General features: G+C 41.5%; 1 protein-coding gene across 5 annotated transcripts in view; it reads left to right on the top strand.

Annotated features, from left to right (window-relative positions):
• Positions 1–13,952, top strand: part of GALNTL6 (polypeptide N-acetylgalactosaminyltransferase like 6) — a 927,557-nt gene that overhangs the window by 896,985 nt on the left and 16,620 nt on the right. For all 5 annotated transcript variants that reach the window (XM_034401355.2, XM_034401356.3, XM_034401354.3 and 2 more), the window contains exon 12: positions 9,720–9,869. In XM_034401355.2, coding sequence (XP_034257246.1) covers positions 9,720–9,869 — 150 coding nt within the window. The remainder of the gene's footprint in view (positions 1–9,719; positions 9,870–13,952) is intronic.

The following is a 13,952-nucleotide window of genomic DNA, read 5'->3' as shown; positions in this document are numbered from 1 at the left end:
CCTCCCTTTTTTGGAGTCTGGAAGTCGTCACTCCCCGGGGATTCTCCCCCCAGTCCGGCAGTCTCCCCACTCCTTTGGACCATCTAGCTTCCTCCGGCTCCAAATGGAGTTTTTCCAGCCATTCTGCAGTTTCTCTTTCCGACTGGAGGGCGGTTGAACTCTCTGCCCCCATCTTCCCTTCTTCATCACTCCCTCGATCTGACATACTTTGGATTTTCAGTCCCCTCGGGTTTTGTCCGGGATGACTGGGATCACTTCCAGCTTAATGTCAGGTATGCTTCCTTCAGTATCCAGGAAAGAAAACCCCAAACTCAAGCATTTTGAAGAATTTGGTACTTTTACTGAATATGAAAGATTAACAGCCCAGGAAAAGCTGGAAGTGATCAAAACGCGCGAAATGCATCTACTAAGCTTCTTCCCCCCCTCATGTTTATATTTTCTCAGCCAATCTAAAGGTCTTCCAAAGGTCAGGTGGCAACACGTCTGGCAGCGTCATCCATCAGGAATGTCGAGACAGTTGGTCAGCCATCCCCTTCTGAAATCCAGTTTCGATTCCCACGAAGTCCCCTCCTACAAAGACAAACCCCCTCCTGCTCTCTTCCCCCCCTTTGCTCCATACCTAATCCCTCCCCGTTTCTTATGGCAGCTAAAGCAGAAAAGCTGAGGCTGACAGTTGCATACGCATCCAGAGCGTTTTCACCAGCAGAGTTAAACTATGCTCAGATCGAGAAAGAATGTTTAAGTATCGTATTTGCTTGCCAGCGTTTCCATTATTACCTTTATGGTAGAGATATAATTACAGTTGAAACTGATCACAAACCGTTAATAACTATATTCAAAAAGCCTCTTCTGTGTGCCCCGAAGCGTTTGCAAAGCATGATGCTCAGTTTACAGCATTAAAATCTTGATGTGGTTTTTAAGCCAGGACGTGAAATGTATATCAGCGATACCCTGAGTAGAGCCACAGTAGATCAGACAGCTACGGGAGGAGAACATGAATATCAGATGGTTTGTTGGTTGCGACAGGAACAAATATGTTTTGCTGAAATTAATCAAGCAGATTATCTTAATGTTACGAATCAGCGGTTACAGCAGTTGAGGCAACATACGGACGCTGACGTGGCCCTACAGACACTAAAGAATATCGTGCTGAGTGGGTGGCCGGATGTGAAAGAGGCAGTTCCCATGATTGTAAGGGAATACTGGTCCTTCAGAGATAAGATTGCTGTACAAGATGGCATTCTGTATAAGGGTCCAACAGTTATAGTGCCAAAGTTATTGAGATCGGAGATGTTATTGCGCATCCATTCAAGCCATATTAGTGGGGAGGCATGCTATAGACAAGCCCGTGACACATTGTACTGGCCAAATATGCGAGGCGAAATTGAGGATTTTGCAGGTAATTGTACCATCTGTAATGAATATGCATATCAGCAACAGAAAGAAACTATGATGTCACACAAGATACCATCCCGACCCTGGCAGATCATTAGTATGGACTTGTTTAATTATGCAGGGAAAGAGCACTTGATAATAGTGGACCATTATTCGGATTATTGGGAAATTGACCTCCTTCCAGACCTGTCAGCTGAGACCACCATCAGGAGATGTAAGTCTCAGTTTGCACGTTACGGGCAACCAAATGTAGTGATTACTGATAATGGTCCTCAATTTAAGTCTGCAATTCAAGAAATTTGCTGCTGAGTGGGAGTTTGATCATATTACTTCATCACCACGTTATCCGCAAGCGAATGGAAAAGCTGAATCAGCTGTAAAGATTGCTAAGAATTTATGTAGGAAAGCACATGGCGAATGTAGCGATCCGTGGAAGGCTATTTTACATTGGAGGAATACTCCAACTGAAGGTATGGACAGTAGCCCAGCACAAAGATTAATTAAGTGATATATTTAGGGCAGTGGAGGAAATGGATAGAGTTGAATAAATGTTAAATTAGGATTTATGGGGAAGGCTGCTTTGAAATGTTATATTAATATACACAAAGAATAAATGTTAAAGTAGGATCTATTATACAGTCTTAAAGTGGAAGGTTGCTTTGAAATGTTGTAATAATATATAGATATAAGTTTTGGGGAGGACAAAAAGGGCAGATTATTGCTAAATTGGGAGTTATAATAATATTATGCTAAACTAGAAGTTATCATACAATGTTATAGCAGACTGCTTTTTTTTTGAAATGTATGGTAAAAGGGGAAAGTAACAATATTAATAATATTTTTAGTAAGTAAGGGTCAGTATATAGAGGAGGGAGTAAGGCGATGTTAAAATATTATGTAATCTGTTATGAATTAGGTTTTTGGTGTGAAGAAGTCACGGGGGGATGGGTGGCGAGGGGGGGTTAGGGAGGAGGGGGGGAAGGAAAAAAGGGGGGAAAATTTGTATTTGAAAACTTTTTCAATAAAAAAAAAAAGATTAATGTCACGGAGATTAAAGACGTCCTTGGCAAATAAGTTGCTTGAGCCCGTGGTGATACAAGGGGTCCCGGAAAGGCTACGGCAGAAGAGGCAAGTGGCAAGGGCCAAATATGATAGATCTGCAAGAGACTTGCCAGAGTTAAAGGTGGGAGAACAAATTCGGATGAGACCACTGCCTGGAGATTGGACTGGCCGTTGGGAAAGGGGTACCTGTTTACAACAAGTGGCACCTCACTCCTATTTGGTGGAGGTTGGAGGAACCCGATATCGGCGGAACCGTGTGGACTTGCGTGTGGCTGAGCAACCAGACTTGCGTGTGACTGAGCAACCAGACTTGGGTGTGGCTGAGCAACCAGACTCCTCATATTCAGTGGGTGGGTCAGAGCCAGTTGCCAAGCCAAACCTACTTAAGGATAATAATGAATGCTCGTCTGACATTGATGACAGTCCTGAGCAAGTTGGTGTGTCTGGTGATAGCCAAACATCCGAGGCTTCAGAAAATGGCAAGCGAAGAGATCCGGCCTGCGTGAGAGAGTCAGGTGTGAGAGAGCCGGTCGTTACTCGGAGTGGTAGATGCTCACGCCTCCCTGATAGACTCAAGTTGTAGTAAGTGTTGCTGTTATTAGAAAGGGGAGATGTTATGGGGTTGTGTTGCTTTTAATCTTTATCTCTTATGTGCCTCTATGAGGTGTTTCCGGTTCCTGGGTGTTCCCTTTGAAGACGCTTTATAAGCATTGTTTGTTAGTTTAACTTTGTTAATAAAAGCTTATCCGAAACAATCAGCTAAGAATTGCAGTTTGCAACTCTAGAATTGGATAACAATGTGATATCCCATCAACAGAAACCCTATTCAAAACAGTGCAGTTGCCAAGTACTACCTGTGAATTATAAATGATAGCCTGAAAAAATTCATAATGTTGTACTGAAAGTTGACAACCATAATGAGTATTAGTCTAAAATTAGTCTGGAAAGAAATGGGTCTAGTTTGGTGAGGATTTTTTTAAGCATCTAGGCTTTCGTCTCAAAAATCCTGTGAGGTCTGTGAAGCATCAGGTCAAACTATCTGATTCAATAGTTTACACTTTCCCCAGTAAAATCCTGTGGATCACTCAGACTATCAAATGAAAAGTTCTTATCAGCTGTAATGGACTCAATAGCTATGGAAGAGGGTATAATTCCTTTTGGCAAAAGAAAAGAGAAAATTAAACTGGCAATTCATTGCTTTGTTTAATTGAAAGGAAAAGGTTGAGTGCAGCATCTTCTGAATCAAGATAATTGTAGGTTACATAGTGAAATTTATCTCTTTAATGGGAACAGAAGACAGTGAAGAAGGTGGAAGAAATTAGGATATTACTTGAAGAGACTAATTAGTTCATAAAACACATTCTTTTTCAGACACCTATTCCATGCACCATGTCAGGGTGATGATGATTTAATAGCTGACCAGCTACTGTAATATAATACTATAACGCTGTAACAATGATGCAATGGTAGCAATGAGTCAGCAGGGTTATTTGACTGCTACCACTTTAAGAGGCTTTAATATAAGAGAGGCCCTGTGAGGGCGTATCTTTCTCTCGGTGTGTGCTTCCATGCTGTAGTTGATGATTGATTGCCTGACTTTGCCTAGTACATGTATGTATATATTCCTTGTAGATAAACCACTATTTGAAAGATAAACCTGTTTACTGTATTTTGCTCCTGGGTAGTCACACTGTGCGCACTCTGACCCACCATCGAAGACAGTTGAATCCAAAGAGAGTTTAAATAGCTTTTCAAAAAACACATTTCTAAACAATATTTAAAATCAGATTTTTTTCCCCCTATAGTCCTCCAGATGTGTTGGAAACTCTCATATAGTCTTGTGTCTCAAGATTATGAGAACCAAAATTCTACCTAATTATAGGATACAAAGTTGGAGAAAACTGGAGAAAACTGAAGTTCAAAAATACACTAACTTGCGACATTGACTAAATGTCATCATGGTCACTCATGTCTTGGTCACTTCTTGAATGGACTACTGCAGTGCACTGTATGTAAAGCTGCATTTGAAGTACGTCTAATAATTAGTGTTGTTTCTTTTAGAGTTCCTCAATTTCATCCAGGAGAGAAGGAGATGGAGACAGAGAAAAAAAAGTCAGCAGCCTTTTTAACAAATGTCATGAAATTTTACCATTATTTTATGAACATAAGTCTTATGTACAAGCCAGAAATATATTAACAAGGAAGCCCAGAGCAGCAAAAAGAAGGTACTCTGAAAAGCTAAAGAATCAGTATTCAACAAATGATCCAGCAAATATGTGGAAAAGTCTTAAAAATATCACTGGTTACAGCAAACCTCCTTCCCATGCAGAAGGAAATTGACAACTGGCAGATGACCTGAATGTGTTTGATTGAGGATTTGAGAGGAAAGCACAACAACAGCCAAGCCTCCTATAACTAACCCCATCCCTTTGGAAACCCCCCTCCCCAATCTCTGGTGATCACAGAAAATGATATATTTTCTGTGGTCTATTTAGACCAATAGAAATGGTCTATTTCACAAACAAAAACCTGGAAAAGAACCCCGCCCAGACAAGATAATTCCTTCTTGCTTGAAAGCCTGTGCTGTCCAACTGGCCCCCATCTTCACCCACATCTTTAATAAATCACTAGAAATGTGCTATGTTCCTTCTTACTTCAAATGTTCTACTATCAACCCAGTGCTGAAGAAACCTTCCATCAAGGAACTGAATGACTACAGACCGGTTGCTCTGAAATCCGTAGTTATGAAAACCTTTGAAAGGCTAGTGCTGGCCCACCTGAAAACCATCACAGATCCGCTCTTCACCCCCTTGCAATTTGCCTATTGAGCAAATAGATTGGCAGATGATACTGTCAATATGGCTGTTCACTACCTCCTACCCTGTTTTCCCCAAAATAAGACATCCCCTGATAATAAGCCCAATTGGGCTTTTGAGGGCATGGCAATAGGGCCAAGCGCTTATTTCAGGGTTCAAAAAAATATAAGACAGAGTCTTATTTTGGGGAAAACACAGTACAACATCTTGAATCTCCAAAGACCAATGCAGACTTCAACTCGGCATTCAATACAATCATTCCAGATATTCTTCTAGCTAAACTAAATCAGTTAGCTGTGCCTGACCACATTTGTAAGTGGATCATAAGCTTTCTAACAGACAGGAAGCAGCAAGTGAAGCTAGGCAGAATCAATCAGATTCTAATTACCACAGGACCCCCAGGACTATGTGCTATCTCCACTTCTCTTCTCTCTATATACCAATGACTGCACCGCAAAGGATCCCTCTGTTTTAAATATTGAAGTTTGCAGATGTTACAACAATGATTGCTCTCATTGGAGACAACAATGACTCTGCATACAGACGGGAGGTTGAACAACTAGCCTTGTGGTGCAGCCAGAACATTCTTGAACTGAACACACTTAAAACTGTAGGAATGATAGTAGATTTTAGGAGAAGCCCTCCTATTTTACCATCTCCTACAATACTAGACAACACAGCAACAACAGTAGAAACCTTCAAGTTTCTAGGTTCTATTATATCTCAAGACTTAAGATGGACACCTAACATCAAATACATCATCAAAAAAGCACAACAAAGAATGTTCTTCCTGTGCCAACTCAGAAAGTTCAGGCTGCCCAAGAAGCTGGGGATACAGTTTTGCAGAGGAATTATTGAGTCTGTCATCTGTACCTCTATAACTGTCTCGTTTGGCACTGCAACCAATCAAGACAAACACAGAATTCAATGGACAATTGCTACCAATCTGCCCTTTGTTGAGGACCTGTATACTGCACGAGTCAAAAAGAGGGCTGTGAAAATATCTACAGACCCTTTGCATCCTGGACATAAACAGTTTCAACTTCTACCCTCAAAACTACACTATAGGGCATTGCACGTCAGAACAACAAGACACAAGGACAGTTCACCCCCCCTCCCATGCCATCACTGTCCTAAACAACTAATTCCCACAACACTGTCAAACTATCTAAAAAGGCAATATTACCATCATTATCCTCATCTTCCCTATTACCTAATCTCCTTATCTTCTTATGACTACAACTTTGTTGCTTTATCACTATTCTTGTATGTACATTGAGAGTTTACGCACCGGAAACAAATTCCTTGTGTGTCTAATCACACTTGGCCAATAAAGAATTATATTCTATTAATGTATTAATTATATTCTATTAATGTATATCTAGTAATTATAGGTATCAATTAGAGTAATCAATGCCCTGGGATGAGGCAAAGATAAAACATGCAGGTCCAAGGTTTGTTTGCAACAATTAAATAATGCTTTTTAAGACAGTATTCAAGAAGTGTTTTCAGGAAACGTCAAATAAATTAAACAAACTAACAAATTAAAATGGCAGCCATGGCAGTGCAATCCAAACCCCATTTCATTTGAACATGTATTGATGTCGCAGAAAGGCTAGGCTATCTGGAATCAAATTTTGCATTCAATCCTGCCAAGTGAGAAGTAATCAGCAGCAGACCTAATGAAGATGAAAAGTAGACCTGGACATCATTTAATTAAAGGTAGTATCTGACCTCATCATCTTTGTTGATTATTCCAATAAAATCATGTGGTGGTGGTGGGGTACAGAATGGAACTGTATGCCCTGCAGTATAAAAACCAAAGTGGAACAGAAATTTCCCAATACAACCCTTTATCTACTCTCAAGGTAGTATCAAAGCTTTGCCTCCAACTGCAATTTACCCAGTTAGTGCAAGAATATGATGATCAGTGAGAATACAATGATATTCAGGAACACTGATAAATCATCATAATTAGGGGTTTTTAATCTTTTTCTGAATCTAATAGTTATCTGAATTTATCCATTATCCATTATCCATTTGATATTACCACTTAGATCTTGTACATGTCTGTCTTTTCTGAAACATGCCTGTTTATTTAACATTTCTTTCTTCTTCTCTGTTGTTTATTCTTACCAAGATCTGAAACAAAAAATTGCTCGTGTGTAAGAAATGACTGCATTGGTTAACATATTCTCTTGAATCTTCATTATGGCTGTATCCCATAACTAATTTTTTACACTTTCTAGCCCACACAGTTTTGTTCCATATTTGCTGCTGTACAGCTAATAGCATTTTAACAACCATTTCTCCTGTACTTTAAATAAGCCTAATGGATAGTCTAATGGGTATTTCATCTGCATATGGTGCTTTCCTGTCTGAGCATTTATTACCTGTCATAGCTCCCTTTTTAGTGGCAGTTCCAAATAGTTGTTGGATATAAAACTCAAATAAGATCATTATAATACCTTGCAAAAGAGCTAGGCAATATTAAATTGAAATTAGTAATGTAATTTTTAAAAAATCTTGAAAATTTAGCTAGAATTTAAACCAGAGACTTTTTGTTAGGGTTTCTGGATAAAACATTGTGGAAAAATCATGTCTTTTTTTTTTAATGTTCACCTTTCTTTTGTGGGAGAAGGACAATGGATATTATATTACAGTTGTAAACTATGAGTTGAATATAAGTATTTTTTATGTCCTTGGAAGAAGAAGTTGGAAGTTATCCTTTGTGTGTGTGTGTGTGTGTGTGTATGTATGTATATATATAATTTCTTTTTCTTTATGCCTCATTGCACCTCTATTCCTATTTTTTTTCTTGATTGTTAGTTTATGTAATTTTTATGGGTACATTTTGTAAAATTTAATACAATTGTGACTCAGATAAAAGCATAGTATAAAACAATTTAGAACATTAGAAACAGTGAAAATGTTAAGCATTAAAATTAAAACATTAAAAGTTAACAAAAAATTAAATAAAAAGGGATCAGTATGTAAATGGGGTGGAGATGGAATCATTCCTAATCTACTTATCACCTCCAGTGTGGGATGCCCCCATAGGAGACCCTTGCCAATTGGCAGAAACAGGTTTTCAGGCCTTTCAGAAGGCCAAGGGGGTGGTGGCAGATCAAATCAGCTTTATAGAACAAGCACAGTCTGTCCCAGAAAATCCTGAATGTAAAGTAAATCTTGTCAGTGGTACCCCAATAGAATTGTATTCAAGGAGTTTTCTCTTACATTGATTGAATTAAATAGTAAAAACTGGGAAGGTGCAGACAAAGTAAACTGCCTTTCCAGTGGGCAAAATTTTACCCACAAGCACAAGATATTTTTTTTGGAATGTAAACTCCATGCCTATCTTAAATGAGGAAAAGAATATGTACATTTCCTAACAGTGGTAACATGTTGAAGGTTTTGGAAATTTGTATTGCATTTGAACTATTTTGCAAAGTGGTATCAAGTGTTGTTTGCAACTCAAAAAGTAGAGAAAATTAATGTTTGGAAGTGCTTATTTGTGAAAAGTTTTAGAAAATATTGACTTGTTCAGATTCTTAAACTGTTTCTTTAATGCTTGCTGAATTTTGCATAAGTCTTTACTTCAAATAGTAATCTATAATGTGATGCTTCAGTGTATCACTTCAAGTAGAAATACTGTAAGACAATTTAAACAAAAAACTGTCTCCTTGGCTGCTAATTTTTTTTCATAGAAAAATACTCAGTGATGTGAACATTGAAGCACCTATAGCCTAGACATATATTTTCTACCTTATTCTCAATGAACTTTCAGTTATTCTTGTCAATGATTGTCTTCTCATAGTTTCGCTATTCTGTGGCTTTCCTCATACCATCCATCCATATTTACATATCCTGTAAATATTAGTATTAGTTCCATAGAAATGTAGTCAAGTTTTAATTTCTCAGCTCACGGAGTATGTATTTCCTTTGGGTCTGGGGTGCTATTCGACAGGTTCTGACAGGTTCTGACAGGTTCTGGAAAACGGATAGCGGAAATTTTGAGTAGTTCAGAGTAGTTCTGGCTGGCCCCAGAGTAGGGTGGGAATGGAGATTTTGCAATATCCTTCCCCCAGGAGAGGGGAGGGAATGGGGGATTTTGCAATATCCTTCCCCTGCCACGCCCACCAAGCCACGCCCACAAAACCGGTAGTAAAAAAAATTTGAATTCCACCACTGCTTTGGGTGCATTGTGAAACTTTTTATATTTAAAGCATTTTTTTTCCTTTAAACAAATCTGATCCTTTAACTAAATCTAACATTTATTTTTAGCAGTTTATAGATATGTTATTACACTAATGATAAACTACTTCAACAATGATTACTTCAGGTGCACCAAAATAGATTCAAATCTGACTGGAATGACATCCTACTGCCACGTGTTTCTTTCAAAAGCCACATTCTATCACTGTTTTCCTTCACTGTTTTTCTTAGCTGTTCACCTTTGGTTGGAGAGAAGACATCCGTCCAGGCGAACCTCTTCACACCCGAAAATTCTGCTTCGATGCAATTTCCCACAGTAGTCCTGTCACACTTTATGACTGTCATGGTATGAAAGGCAACCAGCATTGGAGCTATAGGAAGGTTGGTCATGCTTTGTGATACTTTAAAGGCATGTAGTGATCCAGATAATTATGTAGAGGTTCCAAAGTCCATGTTAGCAGAATCAATACTGAAATTTTTAAATTTTTAACAGTTTATTTAAAAAATGCTGCTTGGTGTACAAAAAGTAATAATGACAAACTTAGTGTGGACAATAATTGGACAAAATACATTAGATCCAACTATGTGAAATCAAATCCCAAATACATCCTTACACACTTTACCCAAATATAATAATAAATTTACTGTGTGGGTTACATACTTTATAACATTTTCAGTAATAGCAATAACACTTAGACTTGTATACCACTTCATAGTGCTTTATACCCTTCTCTAACTGGTTTACAGAATCATCATATTGCCCCCAACAATCTTGGTCCTCATTTTACCAACCTCAGAAGGATAGAAGGCTGAGTCAAACTTGATCTGATGAAGATTGAACTCCTGGTAGTAGGCAGAGTTAGCTTGCAATACTGCATTCTAACCAGTTAGAATGATTAGCTTTATGGTGAACTTTCATGTTTAATGGTAATCTTACACCTTTGCTTAGGTGGGGATGGTTTTAGCAACAACATTTACGGTAAAAGAAAAATCCCTTTTGGCAATTGGATAAAGATGGGGTTAAGATTAGATTTCCCTACAGTTTATAGAAAATGTAGCATGTTAACTTAAATATGATTTTGTATCATTAGTAAAAGTCTTAGGTTTATACCATTTTTTTAAATTATTTTTTATTATGCAATTTTCTTTGTTATATATAAATTTTCCACATTCACAATAGCAGTGTACAGTCTGGGTACAATCTCTTTTAAATACACATAATAAATCTTATATACACAATAATTATGACTGTTATTCTCAAAATCTATTCGCCATGGTCTTCGCTTATCCTTGTTTAAACATTTTCCATTGTTTAATTAAACACTCTGTTCAGTTTTGTCGATAATCAATTAATAATATCAGACATTATAAACATCATGTAAACATCACATTTATAACCATTATCCTCCTAGTCTATTAATCATAATGTTTACTTATTCTAATTATTCAATATTCATTATTTAATTACAATTACTTAATCTTTGTTACATATCCTCCTTGATTCTAAGTTTCTAACTTCTGCTTCTATTTTCTAACCATTAATAGTTCCCAAGTTAAAAAGTAATATTTTCCCCATTTCTAGTTTCTACCTCTATACTAATTTTTAATAGAACAACTCCTATATTAAACAGCATTCTATATTCTATAAACAGCATTCTATAATATTCTATATTAAACAGCATTCTATATCCCTCATCTCTTGCCCGTTTACCTATCTCATCTCTTATTGACTTCTTGGCACATCTCCCAAACTCCTCCCTTGGGGTCTTATATCTTCTTATATCATTCATGTTTAATCTGAGCATTTCATCTGCCTCTATGGCTTCTTCACTCTGTTGGGCCTTCAGTAGACCTTTCAATGATCCTTTCCTCATTTCAGGGGTGTCTTTCCATGTATCCTCTTCTGTTTTTTGATCTCTTAAAGCAGGGGACCTCAAACAAAGGCCCACGGACCAGGTACGGCCCACTGACACAATGTATCCGGCCCACGCAGTGGTGGGATTCAGTCCTGCTCTGCCCCCCGCCCCACCACTCCCACCCACTCCTCACATGGCTGGCTTTTCCTGGCTGACAGGGGCCCGGGGAAGAGGTGCATCACCTGCTGTGGCTGCCACAGAGTCTGGGGGACAGTCAGAGACTCCGCAGCTGGCCCTCCAAGAAACAGGCAAGGTGGCAGTAGCACTTGCATCAGCAGCAGGCAGAGGGCCGGGGGCAGGTGAGGCACATGATATGGATCACACGCCTGCTCCATCCCATGTGGCTGGGACAAGGCACATGGTTGTCCAAGGTATCCAGCCCGCGGGACCGCATTTCTCTCCCCTGTGCCTCTGTCTTCGGCTACTGCTCCCATTGCGGGGGAAGACAAGGTGAGGAGGAATGGCTGCTGCCTACTCCCTCCCATCTCTTTTGGCTTGGAGTTGGAGATCAGGTCACCACTGGTCATCTCCTTGGTCCCTTCGTGGGTCTTGCCCTTGGCCTGTGCATGATGCGTGTTCCCCTCGGGCACCCAACTGCAGCAGTGGGTGCATGAGAGGGGTGCTTTGCCAGCAGACCCTGCAGGAAATGGGGGAAAGCCTGGCATTTCCCTGTCTGCTACCAGACAGAACACGCAGCGCCCGGCCAGGCTTCCCTGAAGCGTCGTGGAGGGGGGGTTGGAAGTGGCGCTCACCCCAAGGCTGGAGGAAGAGAGCCTTTGAGCCTCAGGCACCAGTTTGGGTAGCGCCCTGCCAACTCACCCACTCAAGCCTGGCTACTCACGAGTCGCACCTTCCCGGAATTTGGCTGCAACCCTCCCTCTCCAGTGGCGGAGACGGCTGTCCTCTTTCAGGAGCGGGCAGCCGAGTGGGAGAAGGACGGGTAGCCAAGCGATGGTGGGGGGGAAGGAGAAGGCAGCAGCTGTTGCAGCATCCACTCCCTAGCTCACTTGCCTCTCGCCAGTCCCACTTCGCCAACAGGCACACGAGCTCATGCGGTGGGGGGGAAGGGCTGCAAGGCAGAAGGGTGCCTTCAGTCCAGGGAAGGGACCACAGGTGGAGCTGTGTCACTTGGGCAGCGCCCCAAAAGTGCTGTGGAGCTGCTGCCTCGCAGGACAGGGCAGGGCGCTGCTCTCCCTGCTGAACAGCCCCAGTGAAGGAGGCACATCATCGGGGGTCTCTACCCCTGGCAGCTCCTGGGTGGCAACTCCGCCGCCACTCAGCAGACTCATGCAGCCTGAAGGAGGCGAAGAGGCCAGTTAGAAAGGCGTGTTCCTCTCGCGCACCACCGAGGCTGTCAGCAGCTTGCACAGGTCCATTAGGCTGCGGCCACAAGTGGGGAAAGCTTTATCCCCATCAGTGCTATGGCTGCCCAAACCCAGCCAGGATTGCATTCCTCCCCCCCCATCTCTGCTGGGCCTGGGCAGCCAGGGCTCTGATGGGGACCTAGCTTTCCCCACTCGTGGTGGCCGCAGCCTAATGGAGTTGGGCAAGCTGCTGACAGCCTCGGTGGTGAGCAAGAGGAACATGCCTTTCTAACTGGCCTCTTCACCTCCTTCAGGCTGCACGGGTCTGCCAAGTGGTGGCTGAATTGCCACCCAGGAGCTGCCAGGGATAGAGACCCCAGATGATGTGTCTCCTTCACTGAGGCTGTTTGGCAGGGAGAGCAGTGCCCCGCCCTGTCCTGCGAGGCAGCAGCTCCACAGTACTTTCGGGGCGCTGCACAAGTGATGCAGCTCCTTCAGACGGAGCCCCGAGGCTGCAGTCCCTTCCCTGGACTTAATGCAGCCTTCTGCCTTGCAGCCCCACCCCCATCCCGCTGAATCTCCATTCTGAGCTTGTGTGCCTGTTGACAAAGTGGGGGTGGATGCAGCAACAGCCGCCGCCTTCTCTCCCCCCCCCCCCCGCCACTTGGCTGCCCATCTTTCTCCCACTTGGCTGACAGAGAAATGGGAAGGAGAGAGCGAATGGAATGGAGCAAGGTTTCTCTTCCCCACCCCCATTTGCTTTTGTAGGAACTGTCTCTTTCCTGACAGAGAGATGGGAAGGAGAGAGCTAATGGAATGGAATGGAGCAAAGTTTCTCTTCCCCACCCCCATTTGCTCTTGTAGGAGCTGTCTCTTTCCTGACAGAGAGATGGGAGGGAGAGAGCGAATGGAATGGAATGGAATGGAATGGAATGGAATGCAATGCAATGCAATGCAATGCAATGCAATGCAATGCAATGCAATGCAATGCAATGCAATGCAATGCAATGCAATGCAATGCAATGGAGCAAGGTTTCTCTTCCTCCCCCCATTTGCTCTTCTAGGAGAGAGAGAGAGGGAGGGAGGGAGAGGGAGAGAGAGGATGGATGGACGGATGTGGATTGTAACCTCCTTGGGGCTGAGAAGAATTGATGCAAAACTGAGTTTTCTGAAGTGGACCACTAGACTTGTAAACAACTTAAAAAATAATCTAGTAAAAAGAAAGCAAATAAAACAGTCCCAGG

This window comes from Pantherophis guttatus, chromosome 8 (genome assembly GCF_059756535.1).
Source record: "Pantherophis guttatus breed Tessera chromosome 8, ASM5975653v1, whole genome shotgun sequence".
Taxonomy (NCBI): Eukaryota; Metazoa; Chordata; class Lepidosauria; order Squamata; family Colubridae; genus Pantherophis; species Pantherophis guttatus.
The sequence above is the reverse complement of the archived record's forward strand: the minus strand, read 5'-3'. Positions and strand labels throughout refer to the sequence as shown.